Below are 27,022 nucleotides of genomic sequence, written 5' to 3'. Positions count from 1 at the left end.
AGAAACGCCATCTTAGTTAATGTTGGTGCTTCATTGGAAGGGAACATTAAACTACTAAAGCAGGCTTTGGCCTAGCCTCCCTCCATCCCCTCCTCCCTTCCAGAGTTAAACCAGCGCCTCTAGGGGGAAAGCCTCCTAGAGGGGCAGGAAGTTCTTTAGCCTTCCCCTCATTCCCTCCTCCCTTCTGGAGTTAAACCAGCAACTCTAGGGGGAAAGCCTCCTAGAGGGGCAGGAAGTTCTTTTGGGTTTTTTTAATTTGAATTAGGCGGGAAAAGGCCAGTCCGCGGCTGGCCCTCGAAGAGAAAGGTTGTGAGTCTGTGGGCTCCTGACTGTGGGAGAGGCCTACTCAAGAGGAGGAGGACCCCAGGCAGTCAGTCCGAGTAAGTAATTCACAAGGTAGACCAAGTTTACACCAGGGACCAGAGGATGCGTTTAAATCCACCTTTTATTTGCCCTTCTTGTTGCTGATCAGGTGCTGTGCTACACTTTTACATGTAACTGTTTTTTGTTTTGTTTTGTTTTATTTTCTTTCTCTTCTTATTAAACATTTTTACTGTTTTGAATGCTGGCAGTCAAACTCTGTACCACATTGATCCCGACCGCTTAGACCACGCTGCTTTATGAAGGGGGCCCCGGGGAAGGGGGACGGCATGCAGTTGGAGAAGGTGCCAATCCTCCAGGGGTTCCCCGAAGGAGTGCTGTGGTCTCTTTGATACCCAAGTACAGGGTGGCAGAGGACCTTGAGGCCTGGCCTCATAGCTGGAGAGGGGGATTGGGAGTCCTGTCCTCTCAATCTGAATCCCTAGACTGAGCAGGTGGTGGCAGCGAGCCCAAGTGGCCGGAAGAGAAATAGCTCCCTCCGGGAGTTGGCGACTCAACAGGGAGTTGACGGGACTGGGTCTGAAGGCAGAATCGGGCCGGTTCCGTCACACAGCCATAAGGAGTCTCAGAGTGGCTTGCACACTCACCTTTTCTTCCTCTCCCTACAACAGGCACCTTGTGAAGTAGATGGGGCTGAGAGAGTTCTGAGAGAATTGTGACTGATCCAAAATGGGCATGAACCGGCTGACAGAGTAAAGTTCATCACAACTTTTGGGCCGTTTGTGAACGGAAGTTCGCAAACTGAAAACCATTATGAATTTCCATAAATTTTGGTGCAATTTGTGGTGGCTTGTGGTGGTTCTTCATGAGAAGCACCTGAGTGGCTAAGAGTTCCCTGCTGCTCAGCTATTTGGTTTAAATGGCTCCAAGCCATTGTAAACAAGCTGCAGTTGTCTGTCTGCCCAGAAACTAAGGCAGGAGACAAAAAACTAATTTCCCCTCTCCTGTAATGTAATGGGAGGGAAGAAAGCAGATAATCAATTGGACACATGTCTTGCCTTTGTGCCTGAGTTCTAATGCCTGCATGCAACTCCTTCCTAAGCTCTGTCTTCCCTACTAACCAACACGTTTACATGTTCAAGCACATGAGTATTATTGGCCACAACTAATCATGATCATGTTCTTTTTATCATTCAGCATTATGTACAAAACATATACATACTGGTGGTGATGTCCATTTTAAGCCAAGCAAACCAGTAAGGCACTAGAGAACTAGAATATGAAACAGATGTTGTGTTACCAGTCTGAACTGTCTTATTGACTTTCTTTGCAAGAAGCATTCTGCTCACAGATGCCCACCTGGATTTGCCTTATACTGAATCAGATCCCTGGTCTACAGCATTGTCTACTCAGACTGGCAGCAGGGTTCTCAGGCAGAGGTCTTTCACATCATCTATGGCCAGATCTTTTAACTGGAGATACCAGGGACTGAACCTGGGACTTTCTGCATGCCAAACAGGCGTTCTAGAATCCTGCTCAATGGAGCATACTCCTAGGAAAGTGTTCTTAGGATTGCACTATAGCAGCAGAGTCCTAAACACAGTTACACCCTTCTAAGCCCATTGACTTCGGTGAACTTAGAAGGGTGTAACTCTCTTTAAGATTGCATTGTAAAACAAAATATAGATTTTGTCACTATTATTCAAAACCACTGTAATTTGTGATATCATCTATGCAGCAAGTGTTCTATGCCAGTAGCCTTCTGTCTTTCTAGACTGGGGGGCCCACTGAGATTAAAATCTGTAACAGGAAAGAGGAGACAGGGCCAAGAGTAGCAAATTAAGCAGGGACCGAAAATGCAAGCTGAGCATGAGTAACAAACTAAAAGTCATGAAGGAATTCTCTCCATTATTGAATGACTTTGCCTTACCATCCTGCTGTTCCTTTAAGCATGCATGCAAAGACAGCCAACAGTCATGGCACCCCGTAATCTCTACACATGTACTCTTGGTTCTTCTGGATGTGAACAAAAAAAATTAGAAGCATAATAAGGCTCATGACTCAACAGTTGGGGCTCCAAGACCCAACAGAGGGTGCTTTCACATGGTGACTGCAAGTGGATTTTGCTATTCTTGCACAGTAAAAATCCACTTGCAAAGCCTGTTATTTAGTGTGCACCCAGAGCACTAAGCATCTATGACAGTTTAAGTAGAGTTGGTTCCTTCATTGTTCTGAAAGGCACTGATTACATGGAGCCTGTTCCAAGCGGAAGGGAATAGCCTACCATCGTATAGCTCTATGTGGAGATGTCAAGGTAACAGCAGGAAATTAGACAGGAATGAATATTGTTGCTATCTTTCCCCAATACACTCCATAAGTACATTGAAACAGGACTTCTACGGCATTCGGGAGGTGATTCCTGGGGTTTCTCTCTGGGCCAGTTCATGTGCTTTTGAGGATACTTGACTGACAGGAATCAAAGCAAGTCTCCCTTTTTGTTTTCCTGCCAGACTGGCACAAGAAGAGGTCCAGGATGTGGAAAAGGATGTCACTAACAATGACCCAAAATAACAGGATGGTTTGGACCAATACACATTGCTATGTAAACCAGTTTTTTCCTACACACCTGTCAGACTTTCATTTAGGAGTTGAACTCTCTAAAGGAATGCAGTTGTTTTTCAGTTAACATATTGCTATGAGGTTCAATTTCTCTTGATTCTGCCCCAGATGTGGTGTTGCTGCAAATGAAGAATAAATATCCATAAAACATTAACAATTGCCTTTTATTTTCTGAGATGGGCATAGATTCTGGTTGTGACTTCTGATATCTCTTATCAATAAAGAGAGTTCCCCCTACACCTATGAATTCAGGGTCTCATTTGGTGCAATTTAAGATGTCTTAGTGGCTGTGCAATGAATCAAATGCTGCATTGGCTCATGAACTCCAGCAAGAATTCAAAGAATAAAAGACACCACATTATATCTGGACACAATAGATAAATGTTTCTCATCTATGGCTTTTGAACTTGGAGGTCTTCTTCCTTAGAAATGTACATATAAATGCATCAGTGCTACTTACCTGTTTTGTCTGAAACAAGAGTTTGCAACTTTGATGAAGAAGATAATATTGGATTTATATCCTGCCCTCCACTCTGCAGAGTCTCAGAGCGGCTCACAATCTCCTTTACCTTCCTCCCCTCAACAGACACCCTGTGAGGTGGGTGGGGCTGGAGGGGGCTCTCACAGCAGCTGCCCTTTCAAGGACAACCTCTGCCAGAGGTATGGCTGACCCAAGGCCGTTCCAACACGTGCAAGTGGAGGAGTGGGGAATCAAACCCGGTTCTCCCAGATAAGAGTCTGCACACTTAACCACTATACCAAACTGGTTCTCCGTATGAAAGGTTTTTATTTTGTTTTGCTATAAGAGGATTGCTGTGGGGAGAGGTTCAGCCATGGATCATTCCACAATTCAGAACTTGTCTGTACTTGAAACTTAGTTGGTCTTAGGCAGGTGGCTTATGCTCAGCTCCTCCACCTGCCTTATGAGGATAATATTGACCTTCCTGGGTTTTTTTCCTTTTACCACTGGCAATTATGAACTAATCAGAATCCTATTGCTTAAGGCAGAACTACATATCAGATAGGTACAAAAAATGATTAAAAAAACCAAGTTGTTTCCCCATCTTTGGAAACAAATGTGGACACGTGTGCCAAGAAGCATATATTAGCTCCCTGCTAGCCACATATGTGGTGGCAATTGTAATGTCATATAATGTGCTAAGAAGTCCACAACAGGAATTTGTGTTTCGCATTCCATCTCTGGGTGCAGAGGATTCTACTGCACTGCATCACCCAACAGGGTATAGCAACTTTGGCAAGCTCTACTCTTGGAAATGGTATTGGAATAGCACCCATTTCCCCCCTTGCTGACCCACAACACCCTCCAGAAACTACAAGGGACAGTTGTGCCACAACTATTTTACTGATTAGATCTTTTAGAACAGTGTATCAGAATATTTGGGTTTTTTGTTTTTTGTATTGACATACTCAAATGGGGGATATTGGCTGTTTGTCTTCTTGCATAGACCAACCCATCTTATGGCAAGCTATATGGATGTTATAATCTCTTGAGAAACCATGTCCTCTATTTAAACTAACAAAGTCAGAATGTTACCTAGATTTATGGCACCTGCACCTACGACAGCAGTCTTTTTATCACTCTCCAATGTTTTTTCAACCCTGCTTTGTCCTACACTAACAAACACAGATCTGTGATTCTTTTAATCTGCTAAAAACATTCCCATGATTCCACACTGCCCACTTATATTAAGAATTGCTGCTTGCCATTCCCATTTTATCTGATGAAATCTGCTTAAGAGCATATGAAAGCTTACATTCTAAATAAAACTTAGTTGGTCTTAAAGGTGCACTTGTCTACTGCTTTGTTCTATTTTATTGGTAAGTAAATAATTAACAATGTAATCCTTTAATAATTAGTAGACATTTGTTGAAACTTATGAAATGTTATGTATACATTACTAGGATTCATTGCTGCAGATGATCTCTGCTGCCTTAAAAAAATCACTCCCCCTTTTTATTATTCTGCTTAATCAGTTCTCACAATTGTAAAGATACCCAGGAATGTATAAGTTAAAGACTGCATTGTACATACAAGCTTCAGTTATGAACCACATGTTCTGTGGCTTCTCCCCCCCCCCCCCTTGAACTTCTGGGAATGGATTTTTGTTTGTTCTGGTTCACTGAAGTCATTTCAAAGGCATTCTGATTGGTATAATTTCCTTCTTTGCCATTCCATGTAGGACAAAGACATAAAGTAACTATATAGATAGATCCCAGGCAGCCATGTTGGTCTGAAGCAATAGAACAAATCAGTACACAAGGCACCTTTAAGACCAACTAAGTTTTGATGAAGTCTGCTTAAGAGCATACGAAAGCTTACATTCTGAATAAAACTTAGTTGGTCTTGTCTACTGATTTGTTCTATAAAGTAACTATAGTTTTTATAATATACTAAAAGTAATTATATTTTCTTTGCTGTCTTTTGTGTGACCTTTTCTTCCCTCCTTAAATTGGCTTTGTCCTTTCTTGCTTCAGGACAAAAGAGCCTTTGTTTGGCTGAATTTATCTAGCAACTGTAACTGTTCAGTAAATGCTGACTGCCAAGAGAATACGTGGGTACCAGGGCAGGCATTCCTTCATTTCAGAAGCAAACACCTCAGGGTAGCTGCCAGGCATTGTTATAGTGGCTGAACTGTAATTATAACCCTGAAAGATGGATGATTCTGTAACAGTCATAACAATCATGGCCTTTGAACAAGATTCTCTGCCCTCAGAGAGAAGGGAGGGGGAACAACACCACATTCTTTCTCAGTTTGCTCCTACAGGCTGAGTTTTGCATTAATCTTCTTAAAAATCATTCTTAAGCTTTGCTGTACTGCAGAGTCAGACCACTTTACTCCTTTGCTTGTTCTTTGCAGACCAGCATATTGTCATATGTTACAGCTGCTATAGGGGAAACCACTCAGAGTATAAGAATTGGCCTTGAAAACTAGTATCTTCTGATATAGCTGTTTTCCTGTCTAGAAATGAAAATGGTGGGTCCTTAGCAGCTCCCAGATTGCCCTGAGAGTCAGGCTGCAAAACTTTTTATCAGGGCCTCAGGAAGAAAGGTGAAAACCTTAGGACTGTCAGCTAGCTGACACACAATGGCTTCTTTTGAAACATCTGTGATGTATGGAAGTAGGAAACTCACTTCTCTTTAGCACCCAAGACAGACCAAATACCTGCTGTGGAAGGGATCTAAGTCCCCAGGATCTCAAATTCTGAGACTCATGAGGTTATATTACCCTGAATAGCCATCCTAATAATGGTACTTCCAAATGCTAGTAGGACCTGTTCCATATGGAAGCTGTGAATGTGGGCAGGCAAAATCATTTTTATCCTTTCCAAAGGCTAGCTGCTTTCATTTATCAAATAACTTGCAGTGTTTATCTTTGCAGTCTTTGCTTGTGTATATTAGACTGAGAAAGAATGGCTTAGAGAGCTTCCTGGTTGAATGGGATTTGAACACAAGAATCCCCAGTCCTATTTTGACACTAACCACTTATAGACCTTCTGTCACCTTATGTGTCATGCAGCTGACACCGAAGCATTCTCCCTTTGTCTCCACCCTCTTCCCCCAGCTTTTCTTGGACTGAGTGAGGCTTTTCCTTACCCTGGGAAGGGCACCGGTTGACCATGTTTTATAAGGTTTATGATATGCCTCCCTTCCCTTCCCTCTACCTTCATCTATTAATACATGTAAGTATATTGTGCATTTAGTCTCAGAATTATTTTACAGTTAAAAGTAATGCTGCTGTAGGAGTGGCTAACGGAATAAACATTATTTGGTCCTCACAACCACCTTGGGAGATGAGATAGGTTAGGCTGAGAGAGTGACTGGCTCCAGGTCAGCCAGCAGCTTCATGGCAGTGAGGATCTGAACCTGGGTCTCCCAGTGCCCCATGGTGCAGAGTGGTAAAGCAGCAGTACTGCAGTACTGTGGTCTGAACTCTCTGCTCACGACCTGAGTTTGATTTCGGCAGAAGCTGGATTCAGGTAGCTGGCCCAAGGTTGACTCAGCCTTCCATCCTTCTGAGGTCAGTAAAATGAGTACCCAGCTTGCTGGGGGGAAAGCGTAGATGACTGGGGAAGGCAATGGCAAACCACCCCATAAAAAGTGCCCTGAAAACGTTGTGAAAGCAACATCACCCCAGAGTCGGAAACGACTGGTGCTTGCACAGGGGACCTTTCCTTTCCTCCCAGTGCTGCAATACATCACATCCCCTGCAGTTCTACGACTGATCGTTCTATAGGCACACCAGCCATTTACAGGTTAACTGGAAACCATTCCTCTGGGTTCAGTTCACAATGGAAACAAGCCCCCCCCCTCCTTCTCATCCCATCAACAAATACACACACTCTCATTCCACAAGGGTAGCTGTGCGAGTTTGTTTTCCCCCCAACAATTTTAAAGGTTCGTGAGGCAGGCCTTGCTGAAAAAAAACATACCCCCCCCCTCCCAAATCCTGTAACGCTAAGCAGAAACGAACAGTGGCAGCTATAAGTGTCACATTCGTGATTTTGCACCCCGTCCTGCCATTTCCAGGCTCTGAAACGACAGGGACAGACTCAAACTATCGCAAACAATATCCTGGTACTGGGCTTGCAGTTTAGGCCAAGCCCCGAGTCTGTTTCTCCAACGCAAGTGCCCCAGCCGCGTCAGGGGAGCCGAAGAGCGGACCACATCTCCCGCGCCTGGTGGCCGAGAGGCGGCGAGTCGGAGGCTTCTCTCCTTGGCGGCTGCTGGAGCGGCGGGGGGCGGACCTCTTCTCCCGCCAGCCACTTCTCGAAGTTTGTCAGCGAGCTCCAGCTTGACTCCGGGCCTCCCTCAGCGCCTGTCCCGGCATGTGTCCTTCGGCGAGACACGTGTCCGGAGGCGGCAGCCCCGGGAACCGCTCACCGCCTGCCCCGGCAGGGCTCTCGGCTCCCAAGGCTGCTGTGAGGATGAGCCTCGCTGTCCCCGGCTGCTGCTCCTGCGTGGCCAAGGAGAGGCGGCTGCTGGGCAAGGGCTTGGCTTTCCGCCTCTGCCTGCTCTCGGCCACGCTCCTCCTGGGCCTGCAGCTGCTACTCAGGCGCTCCTCGGACTCCGCCGACGCCAAGCTCGTCGGAGCGGATGCCGTAGCGGAACATAAGCCCAACAGTCGCTGGGCCGAGAGGGCGAAAGAGGCTGCAGCCAGCAGAAGGCAAGTGACCTATGTGCGAAGCGGCCACAGGAGGAGCGCCGCAGGGCCCACCTGCTGCCTCCAGGGGGCGCCGCTGCGCACCAGCCGCAAGAAGGTGAGGAGCAGAAGGCGGTGGAGGTGGGGGCTGCTCTCCTTGCGTTCTCGGAGCACCTTGTGGTGGGCGCTTGGAGGACTTAACCCCCCTCCGTGCCTGCAGGCTCACTGCGCACCACGCCCCTCAGCAAAGAGTGCCTCTGAGCATGTGTTTGATTCTTGGGCCCTGGGAGCCAGTTTATCAATTTCGACTAGGCACGTGATGTCAGGTTTTCAATAGGCTCGTGCGATAGGCTGTGTCGTCTGTTCTGCTGACTGCAGCAAAACAGTGGAATGGCTGAAATAGTAAAGGCCATCAATTACGTTCTGGAAAGAAGGGACATCAGTCCAGCTTGTTTTTTACACCCTTGGAGTGGGTGTAATGGAGCTACCACATCAAGCTTTCTGAAGTGAAAATGGAAGGTGTGTTAGATCTCAAGAAGGGGCTTCTGAGTTCTGTGAAAACGTGCAGAAATACGAGAGAAAAACGTTCTGAAATAAGGGGCACCCCTTTCAGTTATAAATATTATGCAATAAAGCTGCATTGTTGAGCTCAAGTTCATTTTATGTATTTATGCTCCAAAGTAAAGCATTCTGTGTCCTGGTGGTTTAGTTTCAGGTAAGTGAGTACAGAATCTCAGCTTTAGCATGAAGTAAGCCCTGCTGAAAGGAGTGGGACTTACTTCCAAATAACACGTAGAATTGCATGGCATGAATGCTAGGCTGGTGCCTTTGGGGTTGGTGCCTTTGGGGGTGAATTTGTGTACAGTGAGGCTCAGATTGGTCTGGGAATGTCTACCTGTCCAGTGGGCTGCAGGTGAAAGGCTGAAAGTGTTGGCCTAATTTTGAAGAATTGTGGTTGCAGCAGTACAAGATCCTCGTGGTTCTGAAGAAGACAGAGTTTAGATTTGATACAATGACTTCCAGCCTTTGAGTCTAGCTTGGTTTAAAACTGCAATCAAGCCAATTAAAATGGCAGAATAAACTGGATCTGGCTGTAAAGATATGAACCAGACCCAAATAGCCATGCACTTAAGGGAATGCTTCCAAATCCAAGTTCTGATTCCAGACATTGCGTTTCTTCTAGATAATCACTCAGAAAATAGCTGGTGGCACTAATTGTCCTTTAAAAATGTGGCAGACGTTTCTCAATATAGTGCAGGAAGAAAAGTTTTGCAGTCTTTCATTTCAGATGGCTTATTTTATAACTCTTTTTTTTGTTTAATCCTGATAAAGTCTTTTTTAAAAACCCAAAGATGTCTACGGTAATAGCATGTCTCAGAAACACTTCACCATGTATCTTTCCACTTCACCATGTATCTGGATGCTTGTGAATCTGTTTGAGTTTTGTTTAAAATGAGGAATAGAAAATGCAATTGTCATTTGAAAATTAAAAGAAAAGGAAACATAATTCTCTCTTGTGATTTTAGTAGAATATTAGCATAGCCAGCAAGGTTTGCAAAAGCTGAGCACACAGTCAAAAAGGAAGAAAGAATGCAGAGCCTAAAGCTTTAAGTGTAGGAGTTATTTTCTTTTCCCTTTCTTTTTTAATCCCTGCCAGCTAATAGGCTGTTCCGCAGACAGATTTAAAAAACTGATGACCACATTCACAAATATTTGAATGTGTTTGTCCTTGATGCTAAATTAAACCACAAGGATCAGAATTTTAAATGGAGGGGGGGGGGAGAGATGGGAGAAGAGTTAAAATAATTGTCTTGGAAAGTATCAGAAGGAGAAAGATAACTTCCTTTCATTGAATAAACGCTCTCATTGGAAATAAACGCCCTGCTGCTGTGTGATGGGGAGTGGATTTCTTGTTATGCATAAGGAAGGACTCCACATAAAACTCCATTAAGGGTTCCAACACTTTTAAGGCCTTTTTGTGGTCCAAACCGTATGAGATGCTGGAAGATCCAACTAATCTTCCCAGCATTTGTGAAAGGTAGATTGCGGCTGTGGCAGAATCAATTTGAATTGCAGTAATAGTGTGTATGTAGGATGTGGGTGAGTTGTAATCCTTTCCATCCCTTACGATTTTGCTAATCAAAATTGACCCACTCAGTATTGGAAGGGAGAAATTGCTGGCAAACAAGTGTTCTAGGACTTATAAATCATAGCGGGGGGGGGGGGCAGGTGTGTCAGTTTTGAGCAGCACACTGGCTCCTCCTTCTCTCACCCTGAAAATTTCCTCCATACTGCAGCTTTTTGCTGAATTCCATGGTTGCTAGTCCCATGTTTAAAATGCTGGGGAAACATAGGATGGGCTTCCTGGCATCACATTGGGTGGGTTATAAAATATCCTGTTTGTCACACTTTGCCCCATAGTAACCCTCCTTTGTTTGCCACTGCTTTATGCCATATTGATGGTCCCAATTGCATTTGAATCTTTTCCTCCTGTCTTGCATACGTCAGGCATGTGAAGCTCTTTCTGTAACTGCAAGCAATTAATCATAGAGGTTCACTGTTTTTCTCTTTTTATGTGTTAAAATATCTAATCTGACAGAAAAATGAGTCGAAAGTAGCTTGAAGGTTGCTTTCGATTACAACTGTTCACATATTTCTCTGACTGTCAAACAAATATAGAAATCCCCCCCCCCTTTAAAAGAGAGGTGTCCTTTACAACCGAATCATGAGACAGATCTGGTAAACACCAAGGCTGTCAATACAGATCCTCATAGGACCTGTCAAGATGGTTCTGTACTTGGCAGAGGACATATTCTTCAGCTTAGCATCTATCAGAGTCATCCAAAGATGATGTGCTATAGATCTGTACAATGTAAACCTTCTTGTATTCAAAGATAGAATGCTTAAATATGGCTCTAAAATTGCAGTGAGAAAATAGCAGATGATGCTGATAATTTTAATGACTCTCAAACTAAAAGCAATTTTTAAAATATTTTGCATATGTATACTTTTTTTGCTCCTCATGAGTACTGGTAAGTGTGTGGGTGATATATTACTCATTCTCTTAAAACTACTGCTAAAGAAAGTCTTTTCGGGCATTTTATATCCAGTACTAAACATTCCCGGGCATTTTTATAAAATGGCTACAACATTTAGTGGCGAAGGTATGGTTGCATGGGTCAAACTAGGTGGTATGTCAGAGATCCATAACTGCTGAGATCTTTAAACAGTTGCCAAGGAGCCTCAACTGGATTGAGACCATGGTTTTTGGGTGAAGCCTTTTTACTATGCTGTGTTTCCCCAGTGTAAGAACATAAGAGAAGCCATGTTGGATCAGGCCAACGGCCAATCCAGTCCAACACTCTGTGTCACACAGTGGCAAAAAATTTTATATATACACACACATTGTGGATAATAGCCACTGATGGACCTGTGCTCCATATTTGTATCTAAACCCCTCTTGAAGGTGGCTATACTTGTGGCCGCCACCACCTCCTGTGGGAGTGAATTCCACATGTTAATCACCCTTTGGGTGAAGAAGTACTTCCTTTTATCCGTTTTAACCTGTCTGCTCAGCAATTCCATCGAATGCCCACGAGTTCTTGTATTGTGAGAAAGGGAGAAAAGTACTTCTTTCTCTACTTTCTCCATCCCATGCATTATCTTGTAAACCTCTATCATGTCACCCCGCAGTCGACGTTTCTCCAAGCTAAAGAGTCCCGAGCGTTTCATTAGCTTGTAAATTGTGCCTTCCTTGCTGATGTTTACCCTGATAGAGAAAAATATTCCTATGGGATTAAAAGGCAGATGGGAGGAGAATTTATATTGGGGAAACAGCTTGGGGGAAAAGATTTATTTCTTGCTTCAATGAAGTGGTATCAATCTGATTTGGATTTCACTAAGGGTATTAGTAAAATGTTTAAGGAGATGAGAGATCTGATCACAGTCTTGGATATCTTATATAATTGAATACTCAGGCAGCTTTATAGACATAATGTTACAGAAAGAGTTCAAACCACATTCATGGCACTGTTAGCCTTTTTCTGTAGCAAATGAGTGAGTCCAGTGTCGATGTCTGCTGACATGCCATGCCAGTGGCTGTGTGCTGTGACTGCTGCCTCCGCCTCTTCCTTGTCTCTTTGTTAGACAGCAGAGCACCCTGCATCTGGTCACTTCCATCTTGGCACTGAACTGGATTCCCAGTAGGCAGAAGAATAGGAATCAGGAAGAAGGCTGGTGAACAAAGGGAAGTGTTTTGCTGCAGGGTTTTTTTAATTGCTTGCTCATCTCTTGTTGCTGCCTCCTGTTGCTGGGAATGAAGGCTTCTTGCAGATGAGCACCAGAGGCTGAAGTGGCTCATCTCAGGGTCAACTACATTATGCACATCGTGCATGTCAGGTCACAGATGCATGATGGCTCTCACAGTCATATGTACATTAGGAGAAGTGCTTGTTTGCTTGGCACTTAGGGTTGCCAACTCTGTGCTGGAGAATTCCTGGCACAAAGACCAGGAGTTGAGAAGAGAAAAAGAGGCTGTGCTCATCTATTTATTATTCAAATTTATATTCCACCCTCCTTGCAAGCAGGCTCAGAGTGGATCACCAACACTAAAATAAAAACATATAAGAGGTCAATATAAATAATTTAAAAACCAATAAGAACAGTATAAATTTATAGAACACAGAGATTCCAACTGGAATCATTGGCCTCCAAACTTCATAAACTGGGTTGCATAAGATGGTACTTCAGTGTCACTGGACTGGATGGGCCATTGGCCTGATCCAACATGGCTTCTCTGATTGTCAGCAAAGGGGGGCTAAGGCCTTTTTGGATGCCTGACTGCCTCAACCAAAGGCTTGGTGGAACAGCTCCATTTTACAGGCCCTTAGGAATAGTAGTAAATCCCGCAAGACCCTGATCTCTGGCAGGAGCATGTCCCACCAGTTGGGGCCAAGGCAGAGAAACCCCTGGTCCTAGTTGAGGCTAAGCAGATGTCCTTTGGGCTGGGGACAACCAGAAGATCTTGTTCCATAGAGTGCAAGGCCCTCCAGGGCACGTATGGGGAGAAGTAGTCCTTCGGGTATGTCAGTCCCAGACTGCACCTACCTTTTAATGCAAAAGGGTATGGATATCTCTGTCCACTGTCAGGGGCCTTTGTGTGCGCTCCTTATTCCTCCATAATTAGCTGACATAACATCACATCTTTTGCCAGCAACTGTCTCTGGATCTGGGCCTCAAAGGGCTTGTAGAATATCTGAGAAATGGTAACCATTGTAGGGTTGCCGGCTCCAGGTTGAGAAATACCTGGAGATCTGGGGGATGGAGCTCAAGGAGGGCAAGGTTTGGAGACAGGAGAGGCTTCAGTGGGGTCTGATGTCCCTTATAAAGCAGCCATTTTCTCCAGGTGAACTGATATCTGTGACCTGGAGATCAGTTGTAACAGCAGGAGATCTCCAGCTGCCACTTGGAGGCTGGCAACCCTAATTCATTGACAACTTCATTGACAACATTTAAAGGAGATGGTGTTTTCTCAGTGCACAAAAGCACCTCGTTGGCAGCCTATCTTTTAGCATGCCCTCTTTTTCTCCTACTCTGATCAAAACTTATTTATCCTGAGAACCCTAACAGAATTAGAGGCACCAGGCAATGTGGCTTCAGGCCACTGGCATCTGCAAGGATAACTATAGGGAAAACCTTGGGGAGTTCTTTCTCAAATATTGTCAGGCTAAAGGAGCAAACTGAGAGATCTTTGTGTTTGCAGTAAGAAGCTGCCTTTTTATTGACAGTTGTTTTTAACAGCAAACAGTATGATCCCAGGAGCACCAGCCTCAAAAGCAAAGCAATCTAGGCCCTAAAAATTACACAGGAAGCCTGAATTTATTTTCAAAGCAACCAAGCAAGGGGAAAAACACTGATCTTATCATTATATTTTAAAGCACTTTCATCTGCAGCTAATAGACCAGAAATTACTGATTATAACATGGTTCAGGACAGTGATGTCTTTTGCAAGCTTACTAGGTTAATAATCACACAGCATAGCCTTGATCTTTGCATACTTACCTTAACTTTAAAAAATTAGGTTTGCTTCATGAATCCTTGATCAGCAGCTGGGGAATGTTATCTTTTAGAAAGTCATTACAGCTGACTTCCTTTAATTATAATAACCCAGCAAAATTTCATCAGATTTGATGAGCTGTGGATGATGTTCCATTGCCCCTCCTGCAGCCTCCCACCTCCATGTTCCTTTTAATTCTTTCTCCTCCTGCTTCTTCATTCGTTTACTGTAGCCCACTTCCTGGGTCTGGTTTCTCAATCCCAGCTCTCATGTGAAGAGGTTAGATGTTGCCAGAGTACTAGATTGTCTAACTTGATCTGGATGGCCCAGGCTAGCCCAGTCTCATCAGATCCTGGAGCTAAGCAGGGGCAGACCTTGTTAGTATTTGAATGGGAGACCATCAAGGAATGGGAGACCATCAAGGGAGACCAGGTTTGCTATGCAGAGAAAGGCAACGGTAAACCACCTTTATAGGTCTCTTCTCTTGAAAACCCCTTGGGGTTGCCATAAATCTTGGCAACACTTTATACATGCACACAAAAGGTAGCCCGATAGGGCAAAGCCTTGTCTTCACTTTTCTGGTGACATTCAACTGATCAACTGAGCAGTAGTGTTGGGATTAGCCTCCTAGTGATGCCATATTCTGTAAAGAATGTCAGGAATAGGTGAAGTGCCCTGAGAGTGCTTATGTTCTTCAGGGGTGTCAAACACATTTGTTATGAGGGCTGAATCTGATATAAATGAAATCTTGTTGGGCCGGGCCATGTCAGGTTGGGCCGGGCCATGTTGGGCCAGGCCATGTGTATACCTATTTAAGCAGGACTGGATCGACATGTTTTTTGAGGGGGGGCAAAAATAAAAAAATGGCGCCGCCTTATGGGCCATTCTATTTTATGGTCCCATAGAATACAATGGGCTCCATACCCAATTTGGCGCCCCCCCCGTTGGCGCCCGGGGCAACCACCCCTCTCTGGTCCCCGCTAGATCCGGCCCTGTATTTAAGATTAGGTAGCAGAGATATAAACTTTATAAAGGACACAGACAAACATAATTAATTTTAAAAAAAACCCCTTAAAACATGCTTAAAATGTTAGCACTTGTTGGTATTAAAAGTGCTTTCTTTGTATCACTCCTATGGGAATCAGGGAACTGGGCAAAGGAAGCTCTGTCTCTTTTCTTCCTTCCTTCCTTTTCTCCCCAGGAGACCAGGAGGGGGAAGGAAGAGAGGCTTGGCTCAGTAGCTCTACTGTGCGATTAAGAGAGCCTGGAAAAACAAACTACCTTCCCCTCTTCCTCCCCAAGTGAGGAACCTTATCCAATGGAGAAAATAGAGGTTTTGCTCTGTAGCTCCTGTGCGATTGAGCAAGCCTTGCAAAGCAAGCTGTTATACAGAAGGAAGCAAGAGATAGGGAGAAGGAAGCAGATAACAGCCAGTTGCTTGGGGGCCTGATAGGAGCCATCTGGGGGCCTGATTTGGCTCCTGGGCCACATGTTTGACACCCCTGTTCTACATGTTCTGTATGTTCACCACAGGCTGTGGCAAAAGTAATGTAAGCCAGTAATTAAACATACAAAAAAGAGATTTGAGGAGTGGGTTGCTAAAAGCATCAAGACAAACAATAAACTTTTTAAAACATCTGGAGCAGGAAAAAGTGGAGCCTTCAGATGGTATGGTTCTGGTCACTGTGTCTCAAAAAGGACATTGCAAAGCTGGAAAAAGTACAGAGGAGGGCTACCCAGATGATTAGGTGATTGGAGCCCCTTCCCTATGAGGAAAGGCTGAAGAGTCTGGGACTTTTCAGTCTAGAAAAAGATGGCTGTGGTGAGACATGATGGAAGTATGTAAAATTATGTATGGAGTGAAGAGAGTTGACAAACAGAATTTTTTCTCCCTCTCTCAAAATACTAGAACTCAAGGGCATTCAATGAAGCTGATGTGCAATAGATTCAGGATGGACTAAAGGAAATACTGCTTTACACAGAGAGTGATTAAAATGTGGAATTCACTGCTAGAGGATGTAGTGATGGTCACAGGAACCTCCACATTAAACCTCTGGATCCCAGAGCCAGGAGGCAACATCAGGGGGAGGCCTGAGCTTCAATGTCCTATTGCTGCCCCTCTAGAGGCCACTATGTGACACAGGATGCTGGATTAGATGGAGTATTGGTCTGATACAGCAGGATTCTTCTTATGTTCTTGAGTTGTGCATTACTAACAGTAGACTTCTGTGGACTTTCAAGGATGTAGCTCTGCTTACAATTGGACTGTAAAGACCCATATTGTTTCTGTATTCTTATAAATACATGAAGGATTTCATTGCAACATCTGTCAACTGGGAAATTGAACTCATGCACAAAGAACATGTGTCATCTGCACATCATGCCAAAGGGAGAGTGATACCTGTTAGAAATTCCCTTGCTGCATACTCAGAACTGTCATATGACAGGTGTCTCCTTGTATTCTGGTCCTCTCTGTCTTGGCAAGAGAGTTTAGAGCAGGGGTGTCAAACTCATTTGTTATGAGGGCCGGATCTGACATAAATGAGACCTTGGAGGGCCGGGCCATGTTGGGCCAGGCCGGGTTGTGTGTGCTCCCATTTAAGATTAGGCAGCAAAGATAGAAACTTTATAAAGGACACAGACAATTAAAGATTTTAAAAAAAACTCTTAAAACATGCTTAAAACATTAGCACTTGTTGGTCTTAAAGGTGTTTCTTTGTATTTCTCCCATGGGATCCAAGGAACTGGGCAAAGGAAGCTCTGGCTCTTTCCTTCCTTCCTCAGGGGACCAGAAGGGGGAGGAGCCTCAGCCAATAGAAGGAAGAGAGGCTTGGCTCAGTAGCGCCAATGTGCAATTGAAAGAACCTGGCAAAGCAAGCTCTGCCTTCCTCCTCCTTCCTCCCCAAAGGAGGAGCCTCAGCAGAGGGAGAAAACAAAGACTTTACTCTGTAGCTCCTGTGTGATTGAGCAAGCCTTGCAAAGCAAACTGTGATGCAGAAAGAAACGAGAGAAGGAGAAAGAAGCAGATGACAGCCAATTGCTCGGGGGCCTGATAGGAACCCTCTGAGGGCCTGATTCAGCCCCCAGGCCAGATGTTTGACACCCCTGGTTTAGAGTTTGTCAAGAGGCTGTCTCTACAAGCAGCCATACTATTTAGGGCTGGACTTGCCTTGCAATGAGCCTGGGTGATAAGGAGGATAATTTCCTGATCACTAATCATTTGATTGGGCACTTTATGGGGTAGACTTGTGCATTAACGTTTTACCTGAGAAGAAATTCCATTTCACATAGTGCTTGTTATTTTGATGTTACAAGGTCTGTTTTCTTGACCTGGATTGGGGTTCTTCCAGACAGTACTGCAAAAGTGCCTTTTTTTTGGCTATTAATCTTCCAGAATTGTCTTTTAATATGAGGCCATTTTTACCTGGGTTTTGAGGCTTTAAGTTAGATAATAGTATAGGTAAATTTGCAGATAGGTTAGCAGGAATTGTAGCTGCGATAATACCCACAAAACTGCCTGGAAGGTTACAGATGGACCAGGTTGTAACAAGATAGAAATAAAGTAGGAAATCGATCTTATGGATTGTAATGGTCCGAACCTTGTGACCGAGATTAAACGGGCCGTTAGGATGGTGGTCCAAACAATAATACAAAAAACCAGGCCCAAAACAAGGTCCTGGAGTAGAGCTGCCACCAGACTGGATACTTTCACACACTGAGGCCCCAGCCAAACCTCAGGGTTTTTTAATCTTAAACCAGGGAAAGCCAAACCACAGCAGATGTGGCCAGGCGTTCCCCAGGACAAAATACTTTTCTATATGGTAGTTTAGGCAAACTTCGAGGCAACTAGGTAAGCTTTTGGCATTCAGTTGTTACAACCCCCCACACAAAGCAACAAGAAAGCTCTTTTTAAACCAAAAAGTTTATTTGGACATAAATATAAGAATTGACATTAGGAGCTGTGAACCAAAATAAGAACGTTGTAAAATATACTTATCTAAACTTACAAAGTGGTTCCAAAATAGTCAAGATAACAAAGTCCATCAAAGTCCATAAGCAAAGAGCCCAGCGTAGAGTCTAGGGTCTCAGAGTCTAGTCCAGTTGTTCCAAGATGAGGGCAAAGAGAATAAAGAAAGGGAATCCTTTATGCCTAGGAAACCCAAATCAAAACTCAACTTCACAAAATAACATTAATGAGACATAGATAAGGGAGGCAGCAACAGGTGACTCCCTTTTGTTCCCTAGGCAACAATCCGCAGGTGCACTAGCTCAAGGCCCACACTAATAGGCCTGACCTTTATATTCTAGGGCCTTGCAAGGAAAAATAAAAATGTTTAAAAATGTACAAGCAGGCCTCAAACATGCCCAAACCAAAATCAAGAGGAACCATTCTAATTTGGTCTACGGCATTACATGGATATTCATAGCTCAATGGCATTAGCTACCATGATTATGCTTGTGAATGAGGCATCTTGTATAGTATCACTTGATACCACCTCAGATCTCTGGTGATTGAAAGTTCTTTTATGAACACTAGATGTCTTGTTCACATATGTGAAGATTCATGCTACAATCTAGATTAAATCACTGCGATACACTTTATGTGGGGCTGCCCTTGAAGACTATTTAGGAATTACAGTAATGCTATGGCAGAATGCTGAGTGAAGTACATTGTAGGGACCAAAGCGCTGCAGTCTTATTTCATCTACACTGGCTCCCCATTTGCTTCCAGGCCCAATTCAAGGTGTTTTAAAGCCCTTTGAGGTGTGAGGCCAGCATACCTGAAGGACTGCTTGATTCCATAGAAACCTATCCAATTGCTATGGTCATCTATGGAGGTCCCGCTTTGGGTACCTCCACCATCTGATGCTAGATGGGTGGGCAACCCAAGAAAGGGCCTTCTTAGTCATTACATCAGAACTTTGGAACTTGCAATATGAACCTCCTAGGCTCAATCATGCATGACAGAAAGGTGTCAAACTCATTTGATATGAGCGATGGATCTGACATAAATGAGAACTTGTCAGGCCAGGCCATGTGTGTCATAAAATGTAATGCCAGGTTGCAAAGATGTAAACTTTATAGGGCACAGACAAACACAATTAAATATTTTTTAAAACTTAAAATAAAACATGATTACAGCATAAGCACATTTGCTATATTTTGTTTAACAGTCTCTGATAACTGTCACCTCTTGCTCTGGATTATTACATCATAATCTGGATTACAATGTCTGTGCTGTAGCAATCTTGAGTAGGCTGTTCAGGTGTTGTTTTGGTGTGTATCTGTAAATTGCAAACCTACTTTTGATTTATTGATATTCATTACAAAAATCTTATTGTCAATGCTCTGTGCCCAAGGACTCAGAGGAAAACATGAAATAGCTGGGCATTTTGAGCTTTTGTACAGAAGTTGTTTTGTGTGCTGGTCAAGAGGCTGTCTCTACTAGCAGCCATACTATTTAGAACATGTGAAGGCACCATGGCACAGACTGAGAGCTATGTGTTTATCTACAAAACTATACTTCCCTAGAAAGATAACTGCAACTTCTATGAGACAGTGCAAGACCAGAGAAACAGCAATGTATAGTGGTCAATATCAGCCTACTATCTGGAAAGCCTAGGTTCAAAATTCCTAGTCTACAAAGAAAATATGCTGGATACACACTCCCAGCCTAATCCACCCTGTTGTTACCCCTCATCTAAATAGTACATTACTTTCCTACTGAGAAAGATTGGATCATGAGGTAAGAGGGAACTAAGTTGCACCCAGGAGAGCCCTGGCAAAATGAGTTAGCAAACTGAGCTTAATAAAACACACACACACACACACAGGGCAGCAAGGCAAAAAGCTCTTACCTTGAATAAAATTGTGTTGGTCTTAATGGTGCTTTTTGCATTTCTCCCCTGTGATTGAGGCAGCCAAGCAAAGTAGCCTCTCCTCGCTTTTTCCCTCTTCCCCCCTTTCTCCAAGGGAGGAGGAGTCCTCAGCCAGTGGAGGAGTTCGGCTCTGTAGTTTTGTTGTACGATTTAGAGAGCGTGGCACAGCTCTAACTTTGATTGAGAGAGCTCTAGCTGTTCCAGGCTCTCTCAATCGCACAGCAGAGCTACAGAGTCAAGCTCCTCTATTGGCTGGGGCTCCTCCTTCCTCTGAGAAGAGGGAGGGGTAGAAGGAAAGACCCAGAGGTGGCTTTGTTCAGCTGCATTGCACCGAAGAAATACAAAAATGGCAACTGATTTCTGATGCTGGGGTGACGTTGCTTTCATGGCAACGTCTTCATGGCAGACTTTTTATGGGGTGGTTTGCCATTGCCAAGAGCCCCATGGTGCAGAATGGTAAAGCTGCAGTACTGCAGTCGGAGCCCTCTGCTCACGACCTGAATTCGATCCCAGAGGAAGCTGGTTCAGGTAGCTGACTCAAGGTTGACTCAGCCTTCCATCCTTCCGAGGTCAGTAAAATGAGTACCCAGCTTGCTGGGGGGAAAGTGCAAATGACTGGGGAAGGCAATGGCAAACCACCCCGTAAAAAGTCTGCTGTGAAAACATTGTGAAAGCAATGTCACCCCAGAGTCGAAAACAGGGGACTACCTTTACCTTTTTTTGCCATTGCCTTCCCCAGTCATCTACACTCCCCCCCCCCACAGCAAGCTGGGTACTCATTTTACTGATCTTGGAAGGATGGAAGGCTGAGTCAACCTTGAGCCAGCTACCTGAACCTAGCTTCTGCCAGGACTGAACTCAGGTCGTGAGCAGAGCTTAAAACTGTGGTACTGCAGCTTTACCACTCTGCGCCACGGGGCTCTTGTCTAAACATTGGAAGAAGGCTAATACCAGTGTTAGAATTCTGCCAGGATGCATGCAAACAGCCAATACAGTTGATAACAATGTAGGCTGATTATGTGTGTCTCCCAGTTTTCGTAACAGGGTTGGTTTGATGTAAATCAAATTGATTAAAACCACTGTTTAAATCACTAGTCTAGATTTAATCACTGTTTTCTACAAAAAGTTCATTCTTATTGTTTGAAAAAGCTTTAATACATATTCTTCCAAACTCAGAGGCAGATGTAAGCTGCTTTTTCAGATGATCCTTACCATTTTAAATTAGTGATTTATTTTGTATTTTTTCAGATTAATTTTGTAGCAATAATGAAAAAAAATGATGATGTTATGTTATTTACTCGAGCTAATTCTAGAAGATACATGTGAAATTATTGGGAGGTGAATCACCTCTAATTCAAATTATGGAGAATATTTGGGCAATATTTTTTGCCACAGACATTTAAATTGTTTTAACTAGAACAATCAACTCAACAAGAAACACACTCAATTTTAATAGTACAATGTACTTTTGAATGTCAACTAAGCAATAAATGTGTTTTAAAAAACTAATTAAATACACTATTTCAGCCCAGTCAACACACATGTCTGTCTTCCCCTCTCAAATGCACTCTTTTATGGTCTGCTGCCTTGTTAGGTTTTTCTTTCTAAAATTAATGGAGGCTATACTTAGAAACATATCTCTCAAGAATTTTGAAATATTCTGCTCAATCAGTTTTAATGTTGTTACTGCTACTTACCTTTTCTTCTGGCATTTATCTCCAGACTTTTGCTCAGATCTTCTCCATCCTCAATGATCCTTTATTCATTAAACTTTTTGAAACTTGGTCCTTTTAGAGAGAGGTAAAGTCTAGACTCTTGAAACTGGCGGAGAGACAAAAGGTTCGATCAAGTTTGTAACCTTTCATATATTATTGTGATCGATCATATGAGAGGTTAGTTTTTTGGTGCTCAAATTATGGATCTTTTGAGCACTGAGTGACATTAGGTAGAATTTCTCTAAATAAGTCATAGAGGAGCCTCTAGGGGTGCCAGGCTCACTCTGGAGGTAGGGGATCCCCTGGGTCCCACCCCTTGCCATTGATCAGCTGGTCAGCTGGGGGACTTACGAAGAGCTGGAGTGAGGTCCAGGCTATGTCACTGGTGATGTGGCGATGTAACTTTTGGCATGTACTGGAAGTGACATCATCCCATTGTGGCGGAATTTATTTTGGGTTGGCCCTCTTTATGAAAATGGCTACAAGAACTCTTTCTGAAAGCAGCCATGCTCCTATGAAATGAGCACTAAGCTCTTCAAACACCTTAGAAGCCTCTATATTTCTCTATGATTTTTGACTGCAGTTATGAACTTGGCCACCAGAGTTCTAAGTTCTTCAGCACTTTAAGCATTCATATTGCTCTCAACAGCAATGTAATCACTCTCAACCATAAGCTGAGAATCTGGGTCAATGCGTGAAGGCTGAAGCTGCCTCTTCAGGCAGGAAGTCCATATTTGGAATGCCAGGAAGCAAGCCCCAGTAAGACCCAGAAAGTAGGTGAAAGGTAAACGTGAACTAAGGACAACTTGAGCTCTGATTGTTTAGTTGGCTGTGAAATTGTTTACAGATGGGGTGCAGTGTGACCCAGTAGGAGATCCATTGGAGCCTTTATAAACTGTGAATTTTTGGGCACAAGTGGCTGATCTGCACAAGAGGCTCCCTCTGTGTCGATCATGCCAAGCTAATAGATTTAGAGTCTGGGCTGACTTCATGGTCAAGCCATGAGTTTAACGCTTATATTGGAGATCTCTAATATAGAATGAGATTTGGGACTTAGATGTTTAAATGGGAAAATGTAGACCAATAAGTTAAAGTCCCTGTTGCTTTTGGGACTTAGAGTTTTCAGTATGCTCTTTCCTTTATTATATTTTATGCTTTATGCTTGATTGAATTTTAACTGTGTAATTGTTTTCTTAAATGTGCTAAGTTTATCCAACCATTTGCTTTTTTATCCATATATTTTAAGCCTTCTATCTAATGTAGAAACTGAAATGCATGAAGTTTATCTAACTGCTTTGTTTTCTATCCATTTGAAGCCTTCTGTCTAAAGGAACTAGGAGCAACTGTACTGATGTAATCTCTTGTTTTGCCCTTCTTAACTGTATTTTAAGCTTTCTGTCTAAAGAGAAACTTGGAGTCTAATAAACTGTTTGGTTTTCTAAACATGGAGCCTAAGAAAGTTTATCTATGAGGTTTTAAAACTTATTAGTGAGCAGGTATTCTCTCTCTCTCGGCTTGGCTTCGCGAACGAAGATTTAAGAAGGGTGCAATAGTCCACGTCTGCTGCAAGCTCGCTGGTGGCTGACAAGACCAATGCGGGACAGGCAGGTCCGGCCACAGTGGCTGCAGGGAAAAGTCTGATTTAGGGTTGGTGCTGTAGCGGTGCGATTCTTCCTCAATCTCCTTTTGTCCTCAAGACCAGCTATGCGTGCGTTCTCAAAGGAAGAGACAGCCTGGTGGATGGTGTGTCTCCATGCTTTGCGATCTGAGGCTAGGTCAGACCACTGGTGATGGTTGATGCGACAGGTGCCAAGGGATTTCTTCAAGGAGTCCTTGTACCTCTTCTTTGGTGCCCCTCTATTTCGATGGCCGGTGGAGAGTTCGCCATACAGGGCAATCTTGGGAAGGCGGTGGTTTTCCATCCTAGAAATATGCCCTGCCCAGCGCAGCTGCGTCTTCAGCAGCAGTGCCTCGATACTGGTAACCTCCGCCCGCTTAAGGACTTCAGTGTTGGTCACTCCAGTGGATGTTGAGGATGGTGCGAAGGCAGCGCTGATGAAAGCGCTCGAGGAGTCGCAGGTGATGACGGTATAAAACCCATGATTCAGAGCCGTAGATGAGGGTTGTCATCACAACCGCTTTGTAAACATTGATCTTTGTGCCTTTTTTCAGATGCTTGTTGCTCCACACTCTTTTGTGCAGTCGGCCAAAGGCACGGTTTGCCTTTGCCAGCCTGTTGTCAATCTCCTTGTCGATCTTGGCATCTGAGGAGATGATGCACCCCAGGTAGCTGAACTGCTGGACTGTTTTCAGAACTGATTCACCCACAGTGATGCAGGGAGGGTGATAATCTTCCTGGGGTGCAGGCTGGTGGAGAACTTCTGTCTTCTTCAGACTAACTTCTAGGCCGAATAGCTTGGCAGCCTCTGCAAAGCAGGACGTCATATGCTGCAGAGCTGATACCGAGTGGGAGACGAGTGCAGCATCATCAGCAAACAGTAGCTCTCGGATGAGTTTTTCCATCGTCTTGGAGTGGGCCTTTAGTCGCCTCAGGTTGAACAGGCTGCCATCGGTGCGATAGCGGATGTAGACACCATCGTCATCATCCAGATCTACTGCGGCTCTTTGAAGCATCATGCTAAAGAAGATCGTAAAGAGAGTTGGCGCGAGAACGCAGCCTTGCTTTACACCTGTGCCTATTGGGAAGGTCTCCGAGAGGTCGTTGCAGTGTCTGACTTGGCCTCGCTGGTCTTCGTGTAGCTGGATGATCATGCTGAGGAGCCTTGGGGGACATCCTAAATGTTCCAAGATTTGCCACAGGCCTTTCCTGCTAACGGTATCGAAGGCTTTGGTAAGGTCGACAAAAGTCACATACAGAGCCTTGTTCTGTTCCCTGCATTTCTCTTGGAGCTGCCTGAGAACAAATACCATGTCGGTGGTGCTCCTGTTAGCTCTGAAGCCGCACTGGCTCTCTGGGAGGAGTTCTTCTGCAATGGTGGGCACCAGTCTGTTCAGGAGTATTCTGGCAAGGATTTTGCCTGCGATGGAGAGCAGGGTTATCCCCCGGTAGTTGGAGCAGTCTGACTTTTCCCCTTTGTTCTTGTATAGGGTGATGATGATTGCATTGCGAAAGTCCTGTGGTAATTTGCCTTGTTCCCAGCAGGTGACAAGTACTTTGTGAAGTGAGCTATGTAGTACTGTGCCCCCATGCTTCCAGATCTCTGGTGGAATTCCATCAACTCCTGCTGCCTTGCCACTTTTTAGTTGCTTGATGGCTTTAACAGTCTCTTCTAGGGTGGGGATCTCATCCAACTCTGTTTTCACTGGTTGAAGTGGGGTGAGGTGGATTGCTGAATCTTGGAACTACGCGGTTGGCACTGAAGAGAACCTGAAAATACTCTGACCACCGGTTCAGTATGGATGCCTTGTCTGTGAGGAGCACTTGGCCATCCGCACTACGCAAGGGACTCTGAGCCTGATATGATGGACCATATACTGCCTTCAGGGCTTCGTAGAACCCTCTTAAATCACCAGTGAGCAGGTATTAGCCTTCTGATAACTGCAGGTTGTTTTGGTTCCTGGAGGTTGGTTTTGGGTTTGTGCTGTTGGGGGTATAGAAGAAACCCCCCAACAATTTTGGTGACCTATACATAAAAAGAATTCAGTTTTAAAGAATTTGCTTAATCTTTATCTGTTTGAATGTAAAAATTCATAAACTTACATATATGTAAGGCCTGCTTCTGTGAATTCCCTTTCTAGCATGTTATGAGAAAAAAAATAACAAATGTCACTGTTAAAAAATTAAAAAATGGTGCCCCCTTATGGGTCATTCTATCTTATGGTCCCATGGAATACCCAATTTGGTGCCCCCCCCTGCGTCAGTGCCTGGGGAAAGCACCCCCCCTCTGCCCCCCCCCTAGATCTGGCCCTGGGCAAAGGTGACATGCAGGCCATTTAAATGAGCAAGATAATTTATTAGAGTAAAGGAAACCTGTGTATAAATGTGCTGAAGGCCCTGAATACTGGAGGAATAAAAGCTGTAATTTTGAATTTACCCTTATGGTAGTAATTCAGTTGCATTTTTAAAGCAGGGAGTTGAACAGATTTCAGCTTCGTTTACAGTAACAGCAAAATCAGTTGAATATTCAGTTAGCAATGGCATAACAATGTTTGCATCATTTGCCCTGCTTCATAGGTATCTCAGGCTTGTCACTTTCTCCTAAACTGTCCTACTGGAAAAGGGGCCTCTCCCTTAGGACACTCAGCTTCACAGATTGGCAGATGGTCCTTTCTACATATTGGATTTCTATATATTATATTATAATAAATGTTGCCTAAAAATAAAGATCAGCAACTCTGAAAACTGCCATACCTAAGTGCCAATAATTGCAATTCAAGGTGCTGTTTTTAAATCTATAAACTTCTTTCCTGCTTGGGACCAGGATATCTGAAGGGCCATCTTTTCCTGCATAAACTTGCCTGTACCTTAAGATCTACTGCAAAGGCTCTATTTAGGATGCCACTAGCCTTTAAAGGTAGTAGGATTCAGGAATAAGGCCTCCATGGTAGTGGTGGTGTCCTGACAACTCTACCCAGGGTGTCTTCTTTGTAGAGTTTGCAGTTGACGCGGGGTTTTTAGACTTTAATTTGTGACTTTAAATTTGTTTTAAAACTCCTGTTGTTAGGCAGCTTGGAGACTTGAGCAGAAAGGTGAGATAGATATTCTTAAATAAATGTGTAATAGACTATGGCAAAACTTTAAAGGCACTTTTCTTTTTACTAGAGTTTAGATAAAGTAAGTGTGCTTCTGTGAGCAGATCAATAATGTTTTGGGCCAGATATGGGTGACTCTTTACCTCATGGTACTCTCCAGTTTTAATTTGATATTGGCTTCAGCCCTGCACATACTTACCTGGGAGTAAGCCCCTTGAATAAATGGGATGGACACCTGAGTAAACATAATATGATTTCACTGAAAGTATAACAACCTTCTAGAAATTTTAATTTATGATTTTCTTATGCAGGCAATCTTTCATCTAACAAAATTAAATATTTTTTGAAGATGAAGCTATGAAAAGTCTGATGTGGGGAAAATATTTGCCTGCAGCTACAGTGTATAATTAAAAATCACCTGTTGCTTAGAAGCTTAAGGTTTTATTTTACATTAGGAAAATTTGCTCTGCACTGCAAATATTTGTACATGAAAGACTTTTTTTGGCTTTAGGAATAGTAATGCTGTTCAGTGCGCTTGATAATTTTTTTAAAAAAATG

General features: G+C 43.7%; 1 protein-coding gene across 1 annotated transcript in view; it reads left to right on the top strand.

Annotated features, from left to right (window-relative positions):
- The first annotated feature begins 7,708 nt into the window (after positions 1-7,708).
- Positions 7,709-27,022, top strand: part of METTL24 (methyltransferase like 24) — a 92,018-nt gene continuing 72,704 nt past the window's right edge. The window contains exon 1 of the mRNA XM_060238136.1: positions 7,709-8,220. Within this exon, the coding sequence (XP_060094119.1) occupies positions 7,789-8,220 (432 nt within the window). The 5' untranslated portion in view covers positions 7,709-7,788. The remainder of the gene's footprint in view (positions 8,221-27,022) is intronic.

This window comes from Heteronotia binoei, chromosome 1 (genome assembly GCF_032191835.1).
Source record: "Heteronotia binoei isolate CCM8104 ecotype False Entrance Well chromosome 1, APGP_CSIRO_Hbin_v1, whole genome shotgun sequence".
Lineage (NCBI taxonomy): Eukaryota > Metazoa > Chordata > Lepidosauria > Squamata > Gekkonidae > Heteronotia > Heteronotia binoei.
The sequence above is the reverse complement of the archived record's forward strand: the minus strand, read 5'-3'. Positions and strand labels throughout refer to the sequence as shown.